General features: G+C 53.5%; 3 protein-coding genes across 4 annotated transcripts in view; 2 read left to right on the top strand and 1 right to left on the bottom strand.

Annotated features, from left to right (window-relative positions):
• Positions 1–4,077: 4,077 nt before the first annotated feature.
• Positions 4,078–10,168, top strand: SLC12A3 (solute carrier family 12 member 3). Its single transcript, XM_072043997.1, is given in 17 exon segments — positions 4,078–4,335; positions 4,455–4,578; positions 4,754–4,908; positions 4,980–5,091; positions 5,199–5,329; positions 5,469–5,553; positions 5,683–5,837; positions 6,023–6,130; positions 6,220–6,418; positions 6,498–6,597; positions 6,702–7,183; positions 7,702–7,803; positions 7,896–8,007; positions 8,099–8,185; positions 8,532–8,667; positions 8,898–8,965; positions 9,148–10,168. Coding segments are annotated over 17 exon segments (2,556 nt in total). The 3' UTR covers positions 9,290–10,168.
• Positions 10,169–10,664: 496 nt separating this feature from the next.
• TMEM170A (transmembrane protein 170A) lies at positions 10,665–13,239 on the bottom strand. 2 transcript variants are annotated; one of them, XM_027465749.3, is made up of 3 exons: positions 13,075–13,239; positions 12,736–12,942; positions 10,665–12,457 (listed from the first exon to the last, which is right to left on the bottom strand). In XM_027465749.3, exons 1-3 carry the CDS (start codon positions 13,187–13,189, stop codon positions 12,327–12,329), a joined length of 453 nt encoding a protein of 150 aa, XP_027321550.3. In that variant the 5' UTR covers positions 13,190–13,239; the 3' UTR covers positions 10,665–12,326. The 2 variants fall into 2 exon arrangements, with proteins under 2 accessions (XP_027321550.3, XP_027321551.1); XM_027465750.3 differs by having other exon boundaries at positions 12,772–12,942; positions 13,075–13,232.
• A 117-nt stretch (positions 13,240–13,356) lies between these two features.
• Positions 13,357–26,089, top strand: part of CFDP1 (craniofacial development protein 1) — a 50,119-nt gene continuing 37,386 nt past the window's right edge. The window contains exons 1-4 of the mRNA XM_027465748.3: positions 13,357–13,515; positions 13,629–13,734; positions 14,287–14,497; positions 16,001–16,119. Of these exons, the coding sequence (XP_027321549.2) occupies positions 13,455–13,515; positions 13,629–13,734; positions 14,287–14,497; positions 16,001–16,119 (497 nt within the window). The 5' untranslated portion in view covers positions 13,357–13,454. The remainder of the gene's footprint in view (positions 13,516–13,628; positions 13,735–14,286; positions 14,498–16,000; positions 16,120–26,089) is intronic.

The following is a 26,089-nucleotide window of genomic DNA, read 5'->3' as shown; positions in this document are numbered from 1 at the left end:
GGATCCCAAGCCCTGCGAGCAGCCCCGTGGAGGTAAGGCCCAGCACCATCTGAGGCAAGATGTGAGAGGCTGCAGGTGTACCAGAAGGTGCCGTGGATGGTTGGGGTTCATTTCCTTCCTTCTGACTCCCTGTGATTTTTTCCTAGGTGTGTGCAGGTGGCGGATATCACAGCCCAGCAGTCCTCCCGTGGTCCCAGGAGCAGCGGGCTCCAGCCTGGATCCAGCAAGCCTGGCTGCCCTGCACGGCTTCCCGGGCTCTGCTGCAGTGAGGGAGATGCTGAACGAGGCACCCCCGTGGTTTCCAGATGTCTGTTTGCTCTCCTTCCCACGCCTTCCAGCGTCTGTGTTCATGCTCCTCTGGAAAGAACAACCTGGCCGTGCTCCCTCAGGTTTCTGACCCAGATGTTTGCTGCGGGAGTGGGGTTTGTAACCCGCTGTACCTTCACGCCTCCACTTTATTTATTCAACTCCATCTGCTGCAGGGGTTTTTTGGGATGTCATTAAATTCATACGTTGTTTGGAGCAGCCTGCTTGAAGGTATTGTCACCGAGCACTCCCTTTATAACAGGGAGGAATTTGTGCATATGTAATGTGAGGCTATCAAGAGTGACCCCGACTTTCCATGTGCAATTACTTGGAGCAGCATTTTCTCATTTCCCTTCCCAAGCTAGTGTCCTACAGAGCTGGCTGCTGACTAGGAGGGCAAGAGAGTGCCTTGGTGTGAGCTTTACCACAGCCCTCTTAAAAGTGATAATTCCAGATTCTCCGTAGGAGCCTGCATAAAGGTTGTGGAGCTGCTGCTCGTCCATCACACAATGCCTGATTTCTAGCCATTGCGCCAGGTATCACAACGAGGATGTGGTTTTGCTTCCCTTGTGTAAATAATTGAGATGTTGGGAATGCTCCTTGTGCGTATAGGGGGCTTGGGGCTCTTTGGACAAACCCACAAAGGCCAAAGTGAACATCTGAGCGAGTCAGCGGGTGTGATTTGCCTGGCAGAGTTCGTGGCAGAAATGGGTTCTCATCTGAGAGCTGAATTTATTCTTGCTATAAACTGACAAAACGTCTCTGAAGTCAGCAGAGCTCTGCTCCTTTGTACAAAAAAAAAAAAAAAAAAAAAAAAGCACAGATTTCATGCTGCAGATTAAATTTAGGATAATTTCCCTTTCCTGCTGCAGGATTAATCCTCTGCAATACAGACTCTGCAGGTGGACGATGAAATGCAGCCTGGGGGGTGGCTCACTGGTTAAGATCTAAAGCAGCCCACGCTGGTGTTGCTTGAGAGGGCTCAAAGGGTGAAAGCTGCGTGTCTCTGGGCGTGCTGCCCCTGCACAGATGCAGCAGTGACGTGCAGGGCATCAGATCCATTGTCCAGGGTTCTTAAGTGCCATGATATCAGCGTAACAGTGCTTAAAGCTTTGAAGATTTTAAAGCTTGAAGCCCTTTGTCAAGAGAGGTCTTGGCTGATGTGTTCTGGGATTACAGGGGAATTGCAGGGAAATTTGGAAATGCTCATTGTAAATGTCTGGCTTATGTTACCTGTCCAGTAGGAGGGGAGTTAAACCTCTGCCAGGAGCTTAATTGTGGGCTGCTGGTAAAAAGTAAATGGAGCTAATAAAGACAGCTAGCTGCCACGTGCCAACAAGCAGAAAATCTGCTGAAACGTTCCTCGAAGGTCCCTGCCTACAAACTGCCGTGGAGCTGGCAGATACTGGTGGGTCCTGTCCTCTTCTCAGCTCATTTTTTTGGTGTTTTCCCCCAGTAATGCTCTCTCTTCTCAGTATTTTCACAGTGGCATCTGCAGTGTTATCGCTGTGTGCTTGGCTCGTCTAGTCCCAGTCAGGTATTTGCTGTCTGGAGGAGGACGGGAAGCGATCCCTTTGGCCCACCAGGTGAGGTTGCCAGCAGCTGCCTGAATAACCACTTTTTTTCTCCTTTCAGGCTTCCTCCCCTGCCACGTGGAGATCAACCCTGCTCTGCATGGTGCGGTCAGGGCTAAATCCCTGCTCTAATTGCATGGTCCGTGTCATCCAGGTGGTAGGTTCCCTCTTAGAGATAGAAACGGGACAATTAAAACTTAAATAAAGACCTGGAGGAATCCGGTGCCTTGGCAAACTTTAAAAGAAGCCACATATTGAGCATCGAACCGTTCCCTGTGTAACTAGATGAAGGTTCATTTGAGGCATTTAATAGCCAGCGTGGACCAGCAGCTCGGCCCCAGCGCTCTCCTCGTTCTGCTCGTGGTCCCCAGGAGCTGTCGCTGGCGCGGGACGGCCCCGGTATTGTTGCTGCAGCTGGTGTTGTGAATCAGGCCGACGACAAGCGCATCCTACTATCCGGCTATTTCACTACACCAGGGTTGCATCATACCACTCGCTTCGCTCTTCGCCTGCCGTCCGGAGTCCTCGAGCCTCTCCTGGAGCATCCTTCTGCTGTGCTTCACCTCCTTCTGTTTAAGAGGTTCCCTGCGATTTGCCCGGTTTGGGGCCAGTTAATGTTTTCAGGTGAAATAATGATGGTCTGAAATAAAGATGTTGCTTCTAGGCACGAGTCTGCTGCTGTTTCTGTTGCGGGCAGAGGCTGATGTCCTTGCAGGAGGTATTGCCTTAGCTGCTGAAAGCCTGAAGCTTTCTCCTTGTTGCATCTCATTGCTCTTCACATAAGCAGAGATTGGAGATGTACCGAGTCTGGGCAGTTCTCCCTGGTGTCTCCTGAGCCCTGCAGGGAGCTGCTCACTTCCTGGCACTATTTGGGCTGGGAGCAGGGGCAGAGTTTGGGCATTACGTGGGCAGGATGCAAACTATAACAGCAGACACCCGGCTGTTCCACGGGGAATTGCAGCTGAGTCCTGGTGGCTTCCATCTCCATCCCCATGTACTTGCAGGTGAGTGGGCTGCTGGGCTTCCTCCTCAGGAGATCCAGGTGCCCCCTGGAGATCCAGGTGCCCCCTGGAGATCCAGGCCCCCCAGGGAGGCTGGGTGTGCAGGGCTCATGCCACCTCCGCTGGGGACAGCAGTGGCACCAGGAGTGCTGTGTTGTATTTCACACCATCGTGCAAAATACAGGCGCTGCCTGTCCTCAGCTCCCCGGGGAAGCAGCTCTACGCTGGCCATGTGTGATTGAGGGCGGTGTCTGCCCACGCACAAGCGATGCAAGAGCAAGTCCTCAAAAAGCAGGTTAAAATTTGTGTGTGAGTGCGAAAGGCAGCCTGAGGCAGCGGGCCAGGCAACCCGAATTTTCCATTAACTCGCAAAGTAAGTGGGGTGGAATTCCAATGGGCTGCAGCGTTGCCCTCAAATTTTATTGCCTGCCTTGTTCGCTGTCCTCAGCGATCTTTGTAATGGCTTTTGGTGCACGTGTGACGCCCACCTCCATATAAAAGGCGCCCATCCCTCTCCCAGCCTCTGGCTGCTGCAAAGTGAGCATCTGCTCGTGTTTTGTCAAGTGGGGAAGGGTTAAATGAGGGATGTGGTTTGGGGGGAGATTTGGATCATGGGCACTCAGCCGTTCCCCCATCCTGGGGTCCAGAGGGGTTTCTGGTGGGGTTATGGGGCTGTGAGCATCTTTGCCCCCCAGCCCTGGCACACCTCCCTCATGCTGTGGTTTCTTCCTCCCCCATTTCCCCTGGTTTCACACATCCAGCACAGCTCAGCACCGCCAGCAGCAGCTGAGATGATTTATGGGGTCTGCTGGGTCTGTGGCAGTACCCTAGGGCAGGGGCAGTGTGCGTGGGACTTGCTGCTGTTTTCCATAATAAATCCAGGTGGGAACTGAATATTCCTGGGTCGGGGCTGGAGGCGAGCTCAGCACCGTGCTTCTCTGCCGCTCTGTCCTTGGGACTTAATCTCCAATCTGTTATCACCGCCCCGATCAGGCACTGGAAGCCAGCGATGCTGATTATGGCATTTTTGATACCTCCCCCAGCTATTTTTTTCCCCCTGGCCAGCTCGGGGTGGTTCAAGCCGATCACGTCCCCCATGGCGCTGGGGGGGTGCCGGGTGGCTCTCCCTGGTTTGGCCAGGTATAAATCCCCCGAGCCCAACCCCGGCACCTCCAGCAGGACCTCAGCAGCCAAAAATGTCCGAGCTGCCCTGCCCGGAGCCCCTGTCCCACTGCAGCGGCCGCTTCACCATCAGCACCCTGCTGGGCGTGGAGGAGGCCGAGCGGCCTCCCTGCGAGGGCACGCAGCTCTCGGCCAGCACCCTCTGCACCAGGACCTTCGGCTACAACACCATGGACGTGGTGCCCGCCTACGAGCACTACGCCAACAGCAAGGGCGTGGGTGAAGCCAGGAGGGGGAGGCCCTCGCTGGCCGACCTCCGCTCCAGCCTCGAGGTAAGGCCGGTCCCGATGTCTCCCGGCTGTGCTCTGCCCGGGTGCTGGGTGATGCTCCTGCGGGGTCAGCTCCGTGGTGACCTCGGTCCCTTCGTCCCCTGCTGGTGGCACCCAGCCAGTGGGTGCCATCGGTCCTCTCCCACACAGCCCTGACGTGGCTCATCATCCTGATGTCGGTGGCGGTGACCACCATCACCGGCCTGTCCATCTCCGCCATATCCACCAACGGCAAAGTGAAGTCAGGTACCGCGTCCCCAGCCCCACAACCCCACCGAACACCCCAAACCTGCTGAGGGAGCAGGTTCCTCACAGCCTCTGCTGATGGAACCGCCCCAAAACCTTCTCCTGGCCCTTCCCAAGCCACCAACGCTGGGTTAACGCTGGTAACCAACCCTCAGCTGATGGTGGTTTGCCACAGGGAGGTTTGCTTCCCGACCGGTGATGGTTCCCCCTCCCCAGGAGCACGACGCCCTCATGGTGGACCCCACCAACGACATCCGCATCATCGGGGTGGTGACTGTCACCCTGCTGCTGGGCCGGGTGACGCTGGCCGGCATGGAGTGGGAGGCAAAGGTAGCGCTCGCCCCCTCAGCCGGCCCGGCCTCCAGCCCAGGGGAGCCGGCTGCCCCTTTCTGCTCCCCCAGGCCCAGGTCCTCTTCTTCTTGGTCATCCTGGTCTCCTTCGCCAACTACCTGGTGGGGACGGTGATCCTAGCCACCGCGGAGAAGCAAGCCAAGGGCTTCTTTGGCTACAGAGGTGGGTCCACCACGGACCTGGGCTCCAGGCAGTGCTGTGAGAGAGGTTTGGGAGCAGCCGGCCGTGCAGAGCTGGGTGGAGATGCTTCTCCTCTGCTTCCTCCCCAGCCAACATCTTTGTCCAGAACTTGGTGCCCAGCTGGCGTGGACCCGAGGGCTCCTTCTTCAGCTTGTTTTCCATTTTCTTTCCATCGGCAACCGGCATCTTGGCTGGGGCCAACATTTCGGGTGATCTGAAGGTAGGTTTTCACCGTCCCCACGTGAGTTGGCAGATCTCAGGACGGGAAACTGGATGGGCAAGAAATTTGGGTGGGCCAAAACCATCCCTGGGGGTCCCTGGAAGGCTGCTTTGCTTCTCTCTGCACCTCCCTCGGACAGGATCCTGCCGTGGCCATCCCCAAGGGCACCTTGATGGCCATCTTCTGGACCACGATATCCTACCTGCTGCTGTCTGCTACCGTAGGTGAGCGTGGGCAGGTGGGATCCGCATGAAGCGGGGAGGAGAAGAGGGGTGGTGAGAGCCAGGAACGGTGCCCCAGCATCTTTTGGGGTTGGTGGGCGAGCAAGACACGAGCTTTGCGGTGCCCTACAGGTGCCTGTGTGGTCTGGGATGCCTCGGGCAGCCTGAACGACAGCGTGCCCCTGGGCTCGCCAGGCTGCGAGGGGCTGGCCTGTGGCTTCGGCTGGAACTTCACCGACTGCGCCCAGCGGCACAGCTGCCCCTACAGGCTCAGCAACCACTACCAGGTGTGCCCGGGGCCTCCTCGGCTCCCATCAGCCAGAATCAGGCTCTGCTGCTGGCTCCTTTCGCTGCTTTTTTTTCTGATGTGGAATGGGGCAGCGCTGAGGGAAGGGGCTGGGGGCTGGAAATCCTTTAGGGTCGGGGTGCAGGATGATGCACGGGGGGTCCTGACCGCTGGGTTCTTGGGCAGAGCACGAGCATGGTGTCGGGATTCGGTCCCCTCATCACGGCAGGGATCTTTGGTGCCACCCTGTCCTCAGCGTTAGCCTGCCTCATCTCAGCCCCCAAGGTCTTCCAGGTGAGGGCTGTCCCCTGTCCCTGTCCCCAGACTGTCAGCAGAGATGTGGAGGGGACGGCCCGGTGCCTCTCACGCCTTTCTCCCCGCAGTGCCTCTGCAAGGACCAGCTCTACCCTCTCATAGGCTTTTTTGGGAAGGGCTATGGGAAGAACAAGAACAGCAAGTGGGCCGTGCTCTTCGGCGCCGCCATCTCGGTGCTTATCATGTTCCTGCTGACCTGGTGGGCGGCCCTCATCGCCCTCGGCATCGTCGTCTTCCTCCTGGGCTATGTCCTGTACAAGAAGCCGGGTGCGTGGTGGCTCCGGGGACAGCCCCGTGTCCCCCCCGGGGTGTTTGTCCCCATTGCTGACCCGTCCCCTCCATGCAGACATGAACTGGGGCTCCTCCATGCAAGCCAGCTCCTACAACATGGCCCTGAGCTACTCGGTGGGGCTCAGCGAGGTGGACGAGCACATCAAGAACTACAGGCAAGGGGGTCTGGGTTCGGTGCCATGGAGGGGGAACGGGGGTAGCCAGGACACTCAGAGGGGCTCGGTGCCACCCTATGTCCTCTCCTTTCCCCCCTCCTCAGGCCCCAGTGCCTGGTCCTGACCAGGCCCCCCAACTTTCGCCCGGCGCTGGTGGATTTCGTGGTCACCTTCACCAAGAACCTCAGCCTGATGATCTGTGGCAACGTGCTGATCGTGAGTAGGGCCGGGCTGTGCCTTGGGTGCCAGCTCCCCAGCTCCTAAAGCAGCAATGACAAGGAGCTGGGGAGGCCCTGAGGGCTTCCCCTTGCCCAGCCCAGGGCGGGGTCGCTCCCAGACAACCTGCGAAGCGGCATCCAGATGCTGATGCAGGTACAGCCCCCCTCAGCCCTCCCCGTCCCCACGCAGAGGGACACGCCACACCGTGCGGGGTGGGCATTAATTCCTGGTGCCGGTCCGATGGGGACAGCCAGCACCGCCAGCTGCCTTCTTTCTCCTTCCAGTGATGCCTTTGATTTCAAGTACGGCGTGTGCCTGCTGAGGATGAAGGAGGGGCTGAACGTCTCCCGCGTGGTGCAAGCTCACAGTGAGTGTCAAGATGGGTCCCATGGGACTTGTTCCCACGCAAAGGCTGCAGTGGGATGTCACCGCTGGGCTGGGGATGGGTGTGCGTGTCCCCGGGGCTGCTCGGTGACCGTCCCACACAGCCAGGGATGGGCCTGATTTAACGTCACCTCTGGAGTGGTGACAAGCTGCATGGGGCTCGGGGACGTGGCACTGATGGGGACTGTCCCAGTTATGGGGTCTGGTGCACCGAAGTGGGGCAGGACGCTGAATTTGGGTGCTCCTGGGGGTCTCACCCCACTGCCCATGCTCCTCTCCTCCCTCCCCAATTAATTAAGTTCAGGGCAGGGCCTCAGACACCAGTCAGTCCTCACCCGGGGATGCCCAGAGCGTCCTGTAGCCTGAGGGTTCATTCTGGGGAGCTGGATTTGCACCCAGGGGGCAGGATTTGAGCTCACCAGGGACAAGAAGATGGTTTGCTCATCCCCATAACGGAGCAGTGCTGTGGGGAGGGGTTGGCAGCGGTGCGTGTCTTCACAGCCGACCCCGGGGAGCTGGAGGCCGAGCAGCAGGCGAGCACCGTCTTCCAGAGCCAGCAGGGCAAGAAAACCATCGACATTTACTGGCTCTTCGACAACGGAGGTGAGCCCTGCCCCATGCTGTGGGAGCAGGCGATAGAAGAGGGTGGGAGCAGGTTAAAAACGCCCCGGGGTGAACGCGGCCGTGTCCCGCAGGGCTGACGCTGCTCATCCCCTACCTCCTCGGGCGCAAAAAGCGGTGGGGAAAATGCAGGATCCGGGTGTTTGTCGGCGGGCAGATCAACAGGATGGACGAGGAGAGGAAGGCGTACGTGCCAGAGCGGTATCGTCTGGGTGCTCCAGCTCAGCAGCTGGGGCACGTCCCCAGTTTTTGGAATTTGTCCCTTTCTCCACGGCAGGATCGTGTCACTGCTGAGCAAATTCCGCCTGGGCTTCCACGAGGTCCACGTCCTCCCTGATATCAACCAGAAGCCCCAGCCGGAGCAGTAAATGCATCCCCCTGGCTACCTGAGACTCCTTGTGCTGCACACAGACCCCCTGATTTTGGCACAGGGGGACCCCACGCTTATGCAGAGATGGGGCCGGGCACACGGGGCAGGGGGATGCTGCTGTGATGGGGCCAAACCCTGGCTCACAGTCACAGCGTGCTGGGAAAATCTCAATTTCTGTATATTAATATAAGGAATAATAAGAGATAAGTCATAAGAAGCAATAAGTAAATCCTGGCTGTGGTGCACGCGGGGAAAAAAGCTTTGCTAAAAACGCGAAGAACCTAAAAAGTTCCCCAGATATATTTTTAAAAATTCATCATTTGCCCTCCTCATCTCGCAGCATCAAGAGGTTCGACGACCTGGTCGCGCCCTTCAGGCTGAACGACGGCTTCAAGGACGAGGCCGCGGTGGGCGAGATGAGGCACGGCTGTCCCCGGAAGATCTCCGACGAGGAGCTCCGCAAGCACAGAGCCAAGGTCTGCGAAGGGTTTCCTGCTTCTGAGCCCAAACCCTGTGCTTCTGGGAACCCCACTCCCCAAATTTTCAGAGCACAAAATTTTTGCGCCAGTCCTCCCTGGGGTGCTTGGGGACGGCGTGGTGCCCCCGGCATGGATATTTCCTAAATATTAGGTTATTTTCTGCCCCCAGCACGGTTATTTCCTAAATATTAGGTTATTTTCCTGAAACCTCACTGTTTGCTCTGCAGTCTCTCCGACAAGCGAGGCTGAACGAGATCTTGCTGCAGCACTCGCAGGACGCGGCGCTCATTGCCATGTAGGTGTTGGGATCCCCCCACTCCCCTTCCTTGCACTCCCTCGGGGCCCGGACACCCTCGTGGGATGGGGCAGCACCAAGAGATTTGGTCCTGGAGGGAGAGGAGCTTTTTTTAAGGGAAAAAAGCTGCAAATCGGTGCCGGAGGAGGCCGTGCCCTCGCTGAGGCGGCCCCGTCCCGCAGCACGCTGCCTGTGGGCAGGAAGGGGCGCTGCCCCAGCTCCCTCTACATGGCCTGGCTCGAGAGCCTCTCGCGGGACCTGAGGCCCCCCATTGTCCTGACCAGGGGAAACCAGGAGAATGTCCTCACCTTCTACTGCCAGTGAAGCCCCCGCCGCATCGTTGTCTCAGGCCAGTTGTGAGCTGGGCAACTGGGAAGGGGGTTGGGGGAGGAAGGAGCATGCATTGGTGGCAGCAGCGGGGTGATTTGGGGAATCCCTAATGCACACTGCTGCTGTGCTCTTAGAAAAGCTCGTTTTGGTGATCTTTATAGGCTGTACGTAGCCATAAAATAATGCACACCCCATCATGCAGATGTTGTCCCCATCAAAGCCACCTTCCCCAACCGAGAACCACCCCATGGGGCTGCAGAGAGCAAGGAACCTGCCAGCCCTGGGGCAGACAGCCCTGGACAGGAGAAACCAGCCCTGCACCAGGCAAAAAGGAGCGTGGCTTCCCAAAATCAACACCAACCTTCTCACCACCCCACCCTCCTGCCGAACAAACACACGACTCCGTTCACCTCGCTCGTTACAGCGTTTACTGATCATCACTGCCAGGATCAGGAGTGCCAGCAGAAAAATAAAACTCTCCGGGAGGAAGGTTTCTCTGCATGGAGTTCCCTGCTGGGCTCTTGGCATTTCCATTTTATTTTCAAGCTCTTTACAGCTTTTGGCAAGCTCGTGTTGTGGTGTATCGGGAATTTTCTTCTCCCAAGCAGTCGTGGGGCACTTACCCAGCCCAGAAGAACAGCATTTCCAAACCCCAGCCTTCCCAAACCCTTCTGGCCGAGCGGAGCCACCCACCACCTGCTGAAGACTCAAGAGACTCCTCTGCTTGAAGGAAGGCGAAGGGGACAATGAAATAATGTGATGAGAGGGAGGAACCTGCATTCAGACTGCCCTGGTGCTTCAGCTCGAATCTACACCGCTGTTTGGGTCTGGTTTTATTGCAGGCGGGCAGCTGGGGATGCCAAGGTTCCTGTTGTGCTCCACGATGACCAAAGGGACTCAAAGCTCGCCCCCACTGCTTAAACCCACCAAGAGAAGGCAGCAGCCAACCCTTCCCCTCTTCTTTACATGAATTCCCTGCAAATTTCACAGCACCCAGGCACAGAGCAGCATCGCTGGGACAGCCACACAGCTGCCAGGTGGTGCCCAAGCTGCAAACACACAAACCAGACCCTGGGAGACTTCAGCAGGCAGACAACAGGGGGTTTTCTGTCTGTCCCAGTGATTTTTTTTTTTCCCATTTGTTCTCCAGAATGAGGGGAGTAGGCTCAGGGCACCAGCAGGATGGTACGGCCAGACCCGCCCCGTCCAGCCCCAGCACTTCTAATCCATCTGGGAAAGGACAGGACGGGTCAGTGAGTTAAACCAGGTGCTCCAGGCACAAGCTGTGCGTGGTGATTTGAAATAAGCAGCAGGAAGGGGCAGGAGATCCAAGCAGCTCACTCGTTACTCCTGCTTCTCATTTGGGGCAGGGGCTGGAAGCACAGAGGGGAGAGGCCCCACCAGAGCCCCAGGGCTCAGACCCCACCCAGCCAAGGAGAAGGATTTGCATTCAGCTCTTAAAATTCACAGCTTTATTCCCTGGATTAACACAGGCTAAAATTGAGCGTATTCTCCTTCAAGCTCCTGAAAAACAACTTTCTCCATCCGCTGCCAGAGGACTGATCAAGAGAAGTCATATCACAGCGAGAGAATTTCTTTTTCATGATGCACGTGATCCCGTTCAGGGCTGTTTCATCACCTTTGTGGAACACCACTGGCCGTACGGGGGGGATTAGACACGGAGGGCGAGCTGCTCTGGAAACCCAACGAGTTCAGAAACAACCCAGGTGGGAAGCGTGGCCTGGAAGGCCGGACACGGATGGTGCCTCCCTGCTGCAACCCAGATGATGGCAGCAGCCACAAAACAGCAGGGACCCCAGCAAAGCCCTGGGGCTGGCTACTCCACGCAGCAAAAGCCTCAGGATTCAGCCCCAGCCTCCCCACGGCCCCAAAAACCACCCCCCAGAGAGCACACCTGAGTGCCCTGAGCGCACAGCACGCCTCCAGGCAAGGGGCAGATGAAGAATTAATGAAAAGCCACTTAAAGCTAAACCAGTGTGTTAGGAGGGAGTGCACCTCGGCCAGTAGGGGTTGAGGGGCATCTAAAATTATGCTTGCACGCCAGTGAAGATGTCCAATTCTCCCACACCGACGTGAGCACGTTCAGCAGGTGAAATCAGGATGAGTTCAGGAACACAGATCTCCTCCAAAGCCCGAGAAACAACCGTGCACGCTCACATGTGCCCTGGGATTGCTGCTGCGGGCAGCGGGGTGCAGCTCCCGGGCAGGACGTCCAGTGTCTGAAGAGCTTCACAGTAATAAAATTGATTAGAATCACAACTTTCACACCATTTCCCTTGCCCCGAGGCATGTTCACAGCTCTCGGCCACAAGGTTTCATTCTCAGCTATGATTTTTCCTTTTGCTGCTCCCCAACTTCACCATGAGCAAAGATAGGGCCAGAAGAAAAACAATAAAGGAAATTTCTCACTAAAAGAGCTTTTGGCTCACTGCAAACAAAGCAGCAAGAGGTCAAAGCATTAACTGAGCGCTGAAGACACCACAGCAGGCGTGGCTGCTGTTCAGTTATGCTCTGCTGCTGCCACAATTTGTCACCTGGAGAAGGTAGCTGAGCCTCCCCCAGGGAAATAAAGTTTCACTTGGCACTTAGTGTTACGAAAATGTAACAAAATTAAATCTCATCTTAATTTCTAAAGCAGACCAGGGACCCCTTTAGTGGAACATTTTAGCCAGGAAGCAGCTGGGCGTTGCTTGCAGCTGTTTGCTCCGGATCGGTGGCACAGGTTGAGCAGTGCCAGGGGGAGCTAGCCCAGCCGTTACGGTGGCACACGAGCAACAGAAGTTACAGAAAGCACGTTCTCCAGTGCACGTTTGTGGCACATAGCCCTTCAGATCAGGCTCTGCCACCAGCCTGGAGGCAGAAAGCCTTCACACGGCCTCGAGCAGGGGAGGAAGCGCACACTGAGGCACCCCTCGAGTTGCGCTCCCTTGTTACTCGATTCACAGAGCCCAGGAGTGGGGCAGGTCTTTGGAGTCCCTTCCATTTTCAAGCGCTAACATCCGAAAGAAAGCTAGAGAGTGGCTAAAATCCGTAGGAACGAAACCACCACCACACAGAACGTCTGACCCACGCCTAAAATGAGGGCTTCGAAGGGAATCATGTTTTTCCCTGCGGCTCTGTAAACTCCTGCGATGGCAGCACCTGCGGAGAGGGGGAGAAAGCAGAAAGGTTACTGCGTGGCGTGGAAAACACACGGCTGTGCCACGGGGAGGGGGCTACAGCCCAGCGGGCTGGATATGTGATAAATCTTATCCACCAGGCAACGAATGTGGCTGGCAACGGGGATTAATGGAGAAAAGCATTGGCAGAGCTCTGCCAAGCCCCCCGTGAGGTGCTGAGCTGTCTGGGGGCAGCCTCTGGCTCCAAACCACGATGAGCCAGCCCACAGACACGGCCCATTTTTTACACAGCCCCCAAACCTGGGTGTTTTTTGCCCAAAGCGGCCGGTGCCGTACTGGTGAGGATGCCGGCGGTGATGGGTCCCACGATGCCCATCAGCAGCAGGCCCAGCGACATGAAGCGGCCGTACTTGTGGCGCCGCAGCGTGAAGAGGGCGAGCAGGGCGGCGGGGACGTGGAAGGAGAGCGAGGAGACGAGCGCCCAGAGGAACACCCCGTACCACATCTCTGCGGGGGGACGGCGCGTCATGGCGGGGCCGGGCAGGCCCGGGCTAGGCCCGAGGTAGGCCCAGCGGCCTCCAGCGGCCCCCCGGGAAGGCCGGGCCCGGCTCCCAGCCCCGTTCTCGGTTGTGTCCGTACCTGAGAAGGCCGCCAGCGGGTTGGAGTAGGCGGCGGTGCCGTTACCGGAGCGCGGCACCAAGCGCAGGCTGAGGATCTGCTGCAGCAGCCCGCCGCTCGCCTCGCCGCCCTCCATCGCTTCACCAGCCCCTCCCTCCTCCCCCCGCCTCGACCAATAGGAGAGCGCAGCGCGCTGACAGGCACCTCCATCCACCAACCAGCACCGCGCTGCCATGGCAACGGCTGCGGGGCGCCACCCGGAAGCGGAGGGGCTGCGGGCCGGGCTTCCCTCCAGGGCGGACAGCGGGGTCCTCCCCTCTAGGGGGCGCTGGAGGGCGGCGGCGGCGGCGGGGGCGGCGCTCTGGCGGCGGCGGCGGCTCTCGGTGGTTACCGGCGGCTCCATGTCGGGCTGTGAGGAGGAGGCGTACAGCTCGGCCGAGGACGAGGACTACGTGCCCTCGGGTGAGCCTCCCGCCGGGCCGGGGCTGGTTAGGGGAGCTTAATTAATCACCGGGGAGCTTAATTAATCGCCGGGGGGCCTAACGAGCGCGGTGCGTTGCCGGTTGTGCCCGCAGGCGCGGAGTACAGCGAGGATGAGGGCGGCGAGCTGCTGGAGGAGGAGGAGGAGGCGCGGCCCCGGGCAGCCCGCGGCAGGAGCAGCCCCCGCCGGCCCGCAGCCAGGTAGGGACGCGGCCGTGACGGGGAATTCACCGAAATTTGGCTTGTTTTTGGCGCTGTGCGGTGCTCCGCGAGGGTTTGTGGTTGGAAGGATGCTCGGTGAGGAGAAATGCCTCGTTTTGGTGCGTGTTATGGCTCGGGGCTGGGGGTTAAAAGGGTGGGAAGCCTCGGGACCCTCACCAGGGGCTGATTAGATCCGTTAATAATGCCCTTAATTAAGCAGTTTTTCATCTGGGCATCCTAAAACCATACATATAAGGCATATTTAAGGCCTCCTCACCTGGAGGTTCCTCCACGATCCACCTGTATGCCCACACTGTATGCCCCCCTATAAGCCCCATTTAGGGCTTCTCACCACGTTTTCCACCTAATTACTGTCATTTCTGATCAGGGCAGGCCTGTAATTAACCAGCTCACCCCCTCCGAGGTTAGGGGAAGCCTCCCAGGGTGCTGTAGCCAGAATACGGGGCGTCTGTATTGTTTTGCCCAACTAAGTTTGGTGTCTGGGGTGGTGCTGCAGGGTCTCAGTGCGGTTTTTTGGGTGTCTGCTTCCAGGAAGAGGAAGAAAGGAGGCCTCGTGCTAGAGCCCGATGAGAAAGAGGAAGGCAAGGCTCAGGAAAGTGAAGAGGAGGAGGTGGACGACTTGAAGCAGGCAGAAAAAGACAGGGAAGAAGAAGAGAAAAAGAAAGAGGACGCGCTTTGGGCCAGCTTCCTTAGCGATGTGGGACAGAAGCCCAAAGCAGCGGTGGCCACGCAAGCTGACAAGGTACCGGGGCCTTCACCGAGGGGATGTGTTATAAATGGCATTCCTCACAGATGTGTGTGGGAAGGGGCTGAAGTTGGGAAGTGCTGGTTCTGGCTGGTGGAGGGGATGGATTTGCTCCTGCCCCATCCATCTTATAAGTCTGGAGCCCCACCATGGGCAAAACATATGCAGCTGGTGGTCTTCCAGACAGGGAGGTCTACAGTCTGATGGCGCTGATTTTTTTGGAGATGCTCATAAGCATCCTGGAGTGTCCCATGGAGCCCTGGTGGCTTCCCTTCCTGTTGTTGGGTCCCCTTGTGAAGTAGAAACAGTGAGGCCTGGTCTGAGTTACCTTGTGTGTACAACTCTCCCCCGTGGCTTCTTGAGCCTCTCCCGCTGCTCCAAAGCTAGGGAGACAGAGGAGAGGCACCACTGCCCCTCTCTTGCTACGATTGATCCCTTTTTTAGGGGATTGGCCAAAATAATCTCTTATAACTATAATCTTGACTCTTGAACGAGTGACGTGTGAGGAGAACAGTTCTCATTGTGTGACGCTTCTTTCTCTAACCACTGGAAAGCTGGAGAACAGCGTAGCTGCATAAGCTTGCAACTTTCAGAAGAGCCTTTCTCTCTGAAGCCTCACGCTTCTCTCCACCTCAGTTGATCCTGGTTGAGCAGCTGAGGTGGCTGTAGGTAGGCAAGAGAGAAGGAGAGAGGAAAAGTTCTCTTCTGAGCAGTTCTAGTTTTACGCGTGGATCACTAGAACACGTGTGGTCATTAAAAGTTCCCCTGCGGTCTGGAATAATTTATGGAGATGCAATTCCTCTGCTCTTCTTGTGAACTTCTTAATTTGGACTTGTTTTCTGAAGCTGTCCTCAGTGTGTGGTTGATTTTGAGCACGAATTCAAGTTTTTGCATTGATTATGTGCATGGTCTGAGGATTTTCACGTATAACATTAAAAGATCTAATTGTTACTGTGTGAATAAAGAGGCAGTGTAGACAGATAGCTTAAGAAAGCTATTTTCCTCTCAACATCGTTGACAAATGGCCTGGTATCTTCAGGGTTCTCTGTGAAGATCAGCCTTGCATTTGCTACCGATGGGTCTCATATATTCCTGGGCAAAACCGAATGTATTTCTGTTTAATCCACCCTGGCAGCTTTGCTTTTTGGCTGTGCTTGATTTGGGAAAACTGAATTCTTCAGAGTTGTGCTTGCTTTCTGAAGTGCAGCAATATATTCTTGTCAGTTCCTATATTTAATTACAGTTTCACTTCTCATTTTGGGTCTGTTCTAAATCTTGACTTCCAATGAGAGTCTGGGAAGGAGACAGGGAGTTTCCTTCTAGCAGCAGGGATTCTTTTGCTTCTTCTTGTCTGTGGGTGACGTGCTTTGACCAGCCAGACTGAACTGTGGTGCTGCCTGAGGGTCCTTGGTGCTGTCTTGGGCCCTTGGCCACTCGGAACAGTGACTTGGTTTGGCTGCACGAATGCATTGCTTTGCTTTCTCCTTCCTGTATTCACAGGCTGAAGAAGAGAAGAATGTGAAGAAGCTTCAGGAGAAACCAAAAGACTCCGAGAAGCCAAAAGATTCAGGAAAAGTGACAATCACCAAAGTGTTTGACTTTGCTGGTGAGGAAGTCAGGTGAGTTGGCAGCTCTGTGCAGAGCAGGTGTCCTTCTGCTGCCGGCAGGCTGGGGGTGCGTGGTGTATCCTCTCCTTGTCCCTTTATGCTTCTAATCCTGAGCACAGAAGGCCAGGATTCTTCTACCTGAGGGCTGCATCTTTAGATGTAGACTTCAGCCTTCACATTGTACCTTCAGAACATTCCTTTTTAAATGGTGACACTGCCACTGAGGGTTGAGACAAGGAGAGAATCGAATGTGGCCATGCAGGCATGACAGCTGTGCATTTTATTCCTTCAGTCTAGTCCAAACCCAGTGCCGAGGGCAGGATATCTGCTGGCATGTTCCCTGGCGTTGTGCACAATCCAGTACAAAGATCTGCAGATAGTAAGAGGTGTTTTGCTGAACTAATAGCTAACCTCTTCTCTGAAAGAGCTGTAGTGATGGTGATGGGCTAAGTGAAATCATCAAATTCACCTTTGGCTTGCGGGAGGTTACATGGGATGAGCTACAAAAAGGGGCAGGCAACTGAGGTGTAAAGGTTCCAGACCAAAACCATGGGGCCCTTTGAAATCTTGCTTTGTCAGATGAGAATTTCGCCTGTGTTTTGTGTGACAGCAGAGGGCAGCAGTTCCCAGCAGTAACACCCGAGCTGCCCGGATCTGGAGGAGGAAGCTGGGAGCTGGGGTTTCCATTGCTCTTGCTTTTCATGTCAGCAGTGCTGCCTGAAAAATCTGAGGGGAGCCATGAGTCATAGTGGTGCCTTTCCCATTTCCCTGCACGATCTGGACTGTAGGAATACCCTTCATTCCCGATGAAATACAGAATTGTACCACTGCAGCTCTTCTGTGAGAGTTATCATCCCCTTTTTGCACAGGGGAGATGAAATTTTTCCCATGGACACATAGAAATCTGTAGCACGATTACAGACATTTTGTTTCCTGATGCACGGTCCTCTCAGCAGCCAGCTCGTTGTTTGTCCCTGCTTTTTCTGAGGTGTGGAAAAAGAGTTCCAAACGTGATGTCCTCCCAGGTAAGGATGGGTGAAGCTCCAGGTTTGCAGGCTCACACAAAAGCCTCTTGGGTTATGATGTATCATCAGGTGGCATGGGGCAGAGCTGCATTCCTGGTGCTCTGGAGCCACGTGAAATCAGCCTGCAGCCTTCTTTGAAGTCTGGACACGTCCAGCTGTGTGTTGTAGGGGAGTGCCATGTCCTGACATGAGCAGAAGTGCATCCCCTAGAGGAGGGGGTCGATTTACAGGAAAACTTGCCATGTAGGACTTCAGAACACGAGAAAGGAATTTTTTTTGTGAGCTAACGCTTTGAAGTAGGACTGTTTAAAGTAGGGAGCTTGTGAAAATGCCTGCCTTGAAGCTTCTTGTTTACCTGGCTCTATGAAAAGAAGCCCCAGATAATAATTGTTTATACTTAAAATCAGATATCTGAGTCATTCTGGCATTCTAAGGTTTGTGTGGTGGGTGCAGATTAGTTTTACCAGTGCTGCCCTTGCTTTTGTTGGTAATTTTAGTTGGAGGCATTGGGGAAACTGTCCTCCCAAAAGTGGCTCGCCTTATGTGAAGAGAACTTGGTCAAAGCTCCCAAGATGCTGACGTTGTGGTTTCAACATCGTTATCTTATCTATCATTTTTTAATAGCTGTAATAAAAAGCTTCCAAGTTAGATAAAAGCATATTTTTCAACAGCAGTTGCCTTTCTGGTATCCTTTACTTGATATTGACTGTTTCCCTTGGGGATCTGCAAAGGAACGGATGCAGGCTTCTCCTGAATTTGTTTCAAACAGGCAAAAGCTGGAGCTCGGGCAACAACGAGGCTGTAATCCTGCGAGCCACCACTAATGTACTTCTTGTTTACAGCAGCTGTTGTATCAACAGGTCTCAGAGCCAGCAACAAAGCTGCCACGGGACCCGGAGGGCTGCTCTCTGCTGGTGCTGGAGTTGCAGCAGGCTGCTTGCTGCAGCTCTTTGATAACGGAAAAATCCTGCCGTGTTCCCCCTTGATTTTTGCGGCTGCCAGATCCCATTAAAAGCTGGAGCTTTGGTGGTGTTTGCTCTGCCTCGCGTTGCGCTAGGTGGGTAGGATGTCAGGAGCTATCCCTGCTACAGCTACTGGTGCTTTTAGCCTGGCAGGCGAGTGCCAGAGGGCTGCTTTTTCTTTCCTCTAGCAGGAGGTTGTCTTTGACCCTAATGGCTGCAAATGCTCTGAATACCAAATGCTGACTTCCTTGCCTGGGGAAGCAGCTGGCGAGTTGTTGGTTACAAAGGACAACACACGGTAGCTGTGCACGCTTTTCGGGGCTGAAAGAACTGAAATGAGAGAGCTCTCTCTGTTGCTTTCCTTTCTGAATGGTTTGAGGCTACTTCGGAGCATTGCTCTTCTGAAAGCTTGAGAAGAATTTAGATCAGCGTTTAAGCGCTGAGAGATTCAGGGCACAAATTTCCACAGTCTGCTCATTGAAGCCCTTAACAGAAGATCATTTAGCCCTGATCTCATGTTGCAGAACAATTTATTTTCCCCTGTAAGAAGACGAAAGATCTCTCTTGCATGATTGGAGTAGTAAAAGTCTCCTGAAAGAAATCTCTAGCTGCTGGGTTACACTAGAATAGTGAAAGAGCTTCCTTTCTAAGCTGTCAACACCCCTAAATATTATAGCTGCACTTCGTGGTGCCTGTTTTAATTAGTTTGTGCTTTTTCTGGTTGCTAATGCTGAACTTTAGGTTCAGACTATTGTAAATTGTCAAATAAAAGCCACTGAATTTAGTTCTTTAATTTTGACAAAATGCATGATTTAGTAACGTCTTGCAAAACCAAAGCTCTTGAATCCTGGAACTAGAAATAGTCTTTGTAATGGATTTCTGTTGTCTCCAGTTCTGGCTTTTCTCTTTTTTGTCCCTTTCTGGTGTCGCACAGCTGAGGAGCAGCAGGTGACTGTCACCCTGAGGGCTGTGACTGTGGGCAGGGGGAGCTGCAAGGGTAGGTTCACCATCCGAGTGGGCAGCTCAAGACACTTCTCCCTGCCAGAGGAGATTTAAGTCCTCTTGAAACTTCTGGTTTGTGAATTTACGATGTAGGATGCATTAGTAGGGAGCCACGTCCCCGGTGCCAGGGTTTATCTGTTGCAAAATGCAATAGCTATGTGATGAGGCTGGCTTTCTCTGGCAGTCCCAACTACTTTGGCCGTTGGGTTTCTTAAAGCCTCTGCTGAGCTCAGTGTTCTGTTCTTTTGCCCTCCTTCCATGAAAATCACCTCTGTGTCTGTCTGGGACTGCAGCAGGAGGTGGCTCACGTGAATGGAGCTGGCCCAGCCCCTGGGTATTTGTCACAGCCAGGGCAACAAGTTGGAAAGGAAGGACAAAGTCAGGTCGTCGAATGTTAGAAAGAATGGGTTTTAGGTGGAAACATCCTCAGTGTACCTTCATTTGACTTGCAGAAGTGCAAAATGAGTAATGATGTGTGGCTTAGGTGCTAATTCAGGAATGGGAGGCCTGTGCTCGAGACCCTGCTTTGTTCAGGGGTAATTGCAAGCTCCAAATAAAGAACTCAAAACTGGAAGTTTCATAATTCTGTGCGTATGTGCTTATTTTTGGGATCCAGAAGAACTCCCAGCAGGCTGGGTGCTCAGACCTCAGCTCTCTGGTCCCTTCCCCTCCAGTCCTTGCTGCCGGTGCTCTCTGCAAGCAGCCAGCATCTCAGGTATGGCTGCTACAGGCCCCTGGAGAACTCCCAGGTCAGATCTTTGCATTAACCCTTGAGCCTTTTCTTGAGCATCGTCGCTGTGCTTGCGTGCTCGGAACCCGTTTCTTTTGTCTCTCCCACGTCTGGCAGGTGTTCCTTGATGTGAGCAATTCCTGGCTTCTCACCGCCTCTGGGGCCAGAATTGTCACGCAAGCTGTGCCTGCTGGCAGGGTGCTGGGCCTGGATCTCTATAGAAATGTTTCAGGAGAAAGGTTTCAAAACCTCTGTCTGCAGCACAAGCTTTCTGTTGCTGTCAAGATGCTGAGATAAGCAGGTGCAAATGTCCAACCAGTAGCTTTTTCCAAGCTGCATGTCCTTCTACTGAGCCCCCAGCAAGTGCTGAAGGCATTGTGCCTGTCCCAAACAGCAGGACACAGGGCCCTGGGCCAGAAGGTATAGGGCCAGGGAGCTGGGGATTGTTTTATGGACCCTGCATAACAAGTAAATGTTTGTCCAGAGACTCTTCAGGTACCTCCATGTCTGAAGGCTGAGCAGATGGACGAGGTTTGGCTGAGTCTGTATGAAGCTCATCTTTCCAGGTTGATCTTGGTAATCTTTATCCGCTTCTTAAATGCCTATTCCTTGATTAATTCAGGCTGCTTCTGAAAGTATTCCTCAGTTTGCCTGATTAAAGCTTACCATTGCTTTAAAAACTCCGTGTGGGAAGGGCCCACGTTCGGTGGGGTACGGTGCTCTCACTGGGACAGCTTTCAGGCTAAATTCTGTCCTGAAAATCACCAAGCATATGGCGGGGTTTTTTCTTGCCCCAAGGGGCTGCTGATGACCCAGTTCCACGGATATTGTTTGCTTTTGGGGATTGCTTTCAAGTGGGTTCCAGCGAGGCATTTAGTCCAGAGGTACATACAAAGGAACAGAAGGCTCTGATGTGTGTTTGAAGTCCTTGAAAGCTTTACAGATATAAAGGGAAGAAAATGCTTAGCTTTCTTACAGAACTGGCTGTCTCAAAGCGCTTTTTAAGAATTGTTATTCCCCATTTAGGAATAGGACAACTGAGGCATGCTGGAGGTGAAGATGCCCCCTGATTCCTTGGGTCTCCTGTGCCTCATGACCTGGGCACCCAGGGGATCCAAGCTTCCCTTGCACACTGCATGTACCAAATAGATCTAGGAAGGGCCAGGAAAAGGGCTCGTAGCCCAACAGTGGGGCTAGTGCACATTGAAGCAGAATATAAGGATCTAAAGATGTACATAAATGTTGTTTAAATTTAAAAATGTACCAAATAGTTAAATGATTGTAGTGATTACTTTTTTTTTTTTGTACTGGTTGAGGTTGATACTTCACCAGCCATAGTTGAAGTGTGGGATGGAAGAGAACCTGATTTTCATCTGGTCCTGTTTGCAAATGGTTATTTTCTAGGGCGTTCCTGCAAACAAACTCACTACTCAATTTGTGTTGCTGCTTCAGAGGTTTTCAGCTTGCTTTCAGGAGTCAGAAAAAAAAAAGATTATTCAGAGTAGATGGTTTGTATGATGGACCGTAAGGGCCTGAAATTGGGCCTTAAGTTGGAGTAATGAGTTTTGATGGTGAAACTCAGGACCTCTGGAGCAGTAGAAGTGAAGGTGAAGTGGTGTGGTGGAGGGCTGGTTCTTTTCTGGAGTCTTTCAGAGGCTTTTTTGTGCTGGCAAAAGCCCTTTTTCTGATAACATGTCTCTCCTTTGCAAAAGAATGCTGTTGCTGGTAAGAGCTGTGCAGGCAGGGCTGCAGGCCATGCCCAAAGCTTCTTTTCTGGCTGTCACTGTCCCTGTTTCTGTCCCCAGATCTGCTGCCCCTTCCAGAGCTTCACCACCTCTGCGGAAGAGGGCAGCTGGGAAGAACTGCAGAAGTCATTGGCCATCTGAGAACAGCCCAAGCTTTCCCAAATCCTTGTGCATCTTCTTATTTCCTTCTCAGTAGCTGTGTTGTCCTCTCTGCTCCTCGTGTGATAAAGGAGACCAAAAGTGGTGAAGCTGGGCAACAAAGTGGGTGGGAGCCAGGCAGTTTGGGGAATTGCCTACTGCTTTGTTGCTTTGCTTTTAAAAAGGATAAGGGTCGCTTGTCTGGGTGATAGCTGGAGTGGGGACACTGCTCAGGATGGTGGAGTTAATTTATTTCAAAGGGAGGGAGGAAAAACGAGCAGGGAATTTGCTCCCCCAAGTCTCAGGATTTAGAGCTGGCACAGAATAATTGAAGAAATGTGTAATTGTCCATCTGTGTTCTTGCTCTGTGGTCTCAGCATGGCTCAGTCAGATGTGTTAGGCTAATTAGCTCTGAGAGAACATGTAACGCCGTTAACTCTCGCCTTTCCTTCTGATGCTTTTCAGGGAACTCTGGTGATGAATAGCGCGGAGTTGGCAGCACGCTCGTGCTTCTTGCTGGGTGTGAAACTTGGTCATTTGCTCCGTGCTCGTGGGGTTTTGTGCAATGCTGAGTGAAGGACATTTGCTCTTAAAATCAGAAGGAAGATCAGCAGTTCGGGTGCACATCTGATTACTGGTGATGTAGGTGGAGGGCTGCTTGAGCTCAAGGTCCGTGTGTGCTTCCCAAGTGCTTTTTTTGCAAAAGCCTTTGATGTGAGGTTTGTACCTGCCAGTGAGAAGGTGGCTGAGAATGTGTGGTGTTTGGAAAACCCTTTTTTACAGGTGGGTAGAGAGTGAAACACAGCTTCCACCAGACGTGGTGGATGAGATAAAAAATGGAAGGCAGCAATCTGAGCTGATCAGGGCAGAGGAAGAGACCACTCCTTGTATTTTGGTGTGCTTTTTGCAATGTCTCTCACTGCAGTAGCTAGCAAAAAGGGAAAACTCAGCATAATGACTATTAGTAACTCCTTAACAAGCCATTCTGAAGTCTCATTGTCTCGTTGAGGACAATTAGATCTGGTTTGGTCTGATGACAGGCGATGCTCTGTGTCTGTAGGGTTTTATCCTCAGTCCTCTTTCGCTAAGGGCTTGCAGAGAAAGGTGCTTTAACCACTTCCCAGTGACATAGCACTTCTGAGCAGTAGGCTGGGGATGTTGTCTTGGGACCTGAAGACAGAATCAAACCACCTGGAATTAAATGGCACGTCGGTGGGATGCTGTTCAGAGGTGGATGCCTGAAATGTGAGGGTAACTTTTCAGAGGTGGAAGCCTAAAACCTGAGGGTACCTTCTCTACAAACAAGCCCCGAAGTGCTGCTGTTGGCAGAGTGGAGAGCAGGCAGCCCCTCCCTGTTCCTCTCCTTACATTGTTATTTTTAGAGGTCAGAGCATGCCTTAGCTATCCGTGGCTTATATTGACTTTTTCAAATTCCAAAATAAGCTATTGATTTTTTTTTTTTCTTGGAAGCCAGTAAGTGAAAATATGCTACCTTGCAAAAGAAGCTTAAGAACAAAAAGGTCCTGGGGGCACGTTTTGATAACCTTCCCTCTGCGTGCATCAATTCCCTGATGCTTCAGCACTTCCTTGGGGAATCCAAATGCTGTGTAATGCGGCGGGGTCCTGAGCTGAGGTCCTTCAGCGTGAGCTGGAGCTTCCCTTTGTGCTGGTTCACTCCCTAGAGGTTTGCTGCAGAAATTAAACTTCATGGATGGGGACACAAAACACAGCCAGAAATTTAAGCCAGAGCACTTGCTCCTAAAGTAAATCATGTCACAGGCTGCTTAATGTGCTTTGAGAAGGGACATGGCCTTGTGAACAGCTCTGGTCAGGGGTTTTCATTAAGGGATGTGCAGATGGGGCTCCTGCTTAGCTGGGAAACTGAAGCACTGAGGGGCTGTGACTTGTGAAGTGTCACATAGCAGTGCCAGGCTTGAACAGGGTGTTTTTGGCATTCAGGAGCACACTGACTCCCGTCTTTCTCCCTTAAGTTACCGTGCTTTTGAAAATCCCCCAGTGACTGAGCTGGTGTCCAGCTGGAAGTCAGCTCGTGCTGCTCTGGTGGCTTGGTGCTCACAAGGAAACAACTGGTGAGCGCTGGTGTTGGGTCTGTGTTTTTGCTGGCAATCAGTGCGATGGAAAAGGGAGCTCAGCTGGGATCTCCAAAGGTGGAAAGAGTCTCAAAGCATCTCCGAAAAGACATCTTGACCTCCAGACTAACTCTGCCAAGCCTGTGGGATCTGGGCACGGCACCAGGTTCTGGATGACCAGCTGCCTTCTCCCATTGCAGGTTCCTCTGAGTGTTTTCTGCCTGTGGCCTGTGTAGTTTGTGTGGAAACAGTGAGTGCTGAGCTTAAGAAAGGATTCCTCCCTTTCCCAGTGCATAACGGAGGGGACATTGTTTCTGTACCTGGCTTTCAGACAATTTCCTGACTTTTAAGGCTGGAAACAAAAGGTGCTCAGTGACCTTTTTGGGTTGCACAGCTGCTCTTTTGCTGTTGGGCAATAAGGGGCTCCTTCGTCCCTCTGTTTGTGCCTTTGTTGCAGGGCCTCAGCTCCCAGCTCTTCAGTGCTGGCTGTGTTTCCCTCTCCTCCACGCTGCCGACTCGTTCCTGACAGCTCCAGGCTCAGAAAGGGGCTTTTGATGTCTGCTGAGATGCTGGCAGAGCCGCCTCTGCAGCCCATGGGCTTGGGGTTTCCCCTACTGGAAAGTGCAGCTTGCCAGATGGATTTTTTTTTTTCCTGACTCTGAGATTCTGAACCAGGAGGGTTTCTGTGTTAGCCTGAAGGGAAGGCAAAGCTGTTCCCTACCTCGCTATCTCATTAACACGTTACAAACTGAGTCAGGCTTAGTCTGGCCTTTCCTCCACGGGGATGCTTCTGCCTCGTGGTGTGGGGGCTCCTGCTGCCATCTGTGTAACCTCTGTGTCCGTGCTCATAGCTGTAAGTGAATTTTGAGCCCTGATTCATTGGACCTACAACATCCCTTCCCCAGGCAAGAAAAGGGACCCATAACAGGGATGCTGCAGTGCTTTGCAGGGTCTGAGGGGTTGCGGGGATCTGCCTTGCTGTCAGGGTACTGGCTGCTCGTGGCTAACAGGGTCAGAGGCCTGTCACACTCACACAGAGCAGCAGCATCCGTCTGTTGACCTGGACTGCTCAGCTTCGAGGTGTGCTCCCTAATTTGCAGTAACCCTTTGGGGAGGTGCAAATAAAAATGAGGAGAGGCAGCAAGCAGAGACCCAGAGCTTGTGGATGCTTAGAACTAAGGTGGGTGAAGCTCCAGGCAACGGGGAGGCAAAGACCTGTGCCCTGGCTGGGCGTGATCAACTCCTTCAGGCTTATGAGGACGTGGATTTCATAAGCACTTTTATGCATTATTTCTGTTAAGGCACCATTTGCTGCTGCTGCTTCTCAGGTGGATGTTTTTTTGGTGCTGGGCTGACCGGGTGGGTAGCAGCACACACCTGCTGTGAGGAACAGCACCAGGCAGGCAGCGTGGCCCCTGCCTGACTCCGGGGGAGCTCAGATCGGATTTGTTTCATGCTAAAAACCAGCCAGCAGCTTCCACGCAGATAGGCAGCCCGCAGAATTAGCAGTCGGTCCAGCCTCATCTTGCCTGTTTTCCTTCAGGGAACAGGCTCCGTTTCCCAAGGAGTAGCTTCTCCCACCTGGTTTGAAGAGCAAGGTTCAGAGAATGGTTTTCTTTGTATTTTAAGAGGGAAAACTGACCTTTTACCTTGAAATTAGACAATGTGAGTAAGCGCTGGGGACCTGTTCCTTTTCGTTCTGTTTGCTTTCCACCAGGTAATCCAGCATACATTAAATACACATCCAGTGTGCAGCTGATGTGGCCTGGAGCTCTGGTTGTGCAGAGGCTTGACTCTCCCTGGAGGTGCTGAACACACGTGGGCTGGAGCCACCTGCACCAGACAGGTGCATCTGGCAGGGGAGAGCACCAGGCCACGCCACTGCAAGCATGGGAGGCCCCCAAAACCACCTCCAAGTGGATTTAAAGGCAGTATTCCTCTTGGCTCAGAAGGGCTCAGTGAGTTATTTTATTTTTATTTATTTATTATATATATATATTTTTTTTTTTTTACAAACTCCTGTAGATGAGTATTGTTTGATCCTCAAGTGATCATTCCAGAAAGCTGGAGGGCCACTTAATGAGGCTACGCGCAGATGGGGAATATTGAAAAAGGATAATTAGCCTTGTTTCCCCCTCTCTGCCTGCGATTCCCCAGAGCTACCAGCGTGAGGATGATGTGGAAAGTTTTCTAATTGTGTCAGGTCTAAACTGGGGCAGGTTTCCCAAGTGAGGACCGAGTGTCCTGAGTATGAGGGGTGAAATGTTGGCGTTTTCCAGAGCTGCTACTT

This window comes from Anas platyrhynchos, chromosome 12 (genome assembly GCF_047663525.1).
Source record: "Anas platyrhynchos isolate ZD024472 breed Pekin duck chromosome 12, IASCAAS_PekinDuck_T2T, whole genome shotgun sequence".
Lineage (NCBI taxonomy): Eukaryota > Metazoa > Chordata > Aves > Anseriformes > Anatidae > Anas > Anas platyrhynchos.
Note: the sequence above shows the minus strand (reverse complement) of the source record. Positions and strands in the feature narration are given on the sequence as shown.

Coding starts and splice junctions, on each gene's coding strand:
- TMEM170A (XM_027465749.3), bottom strand. CDS start 13,189: ATGGAGGGCGGCGAGGCGAGCGGCGGGCTGCTGCAGCAGATCCTCAGC. Junction 12,943..13,074: donor CCCGCTGGCGGCCTTCTCAG/GTACGGACACAA, acceptor GTCCCCCCGCAG/AGATGTGGTACGGGGTGTTC. Junction 12,458..12,735: donor TTTGGGCAAAAAACACCCAG/GTTTGGGGGCTG, acceptor CCCTCTCCGCAG/GTGCTGCCATCGCAGGAGTT.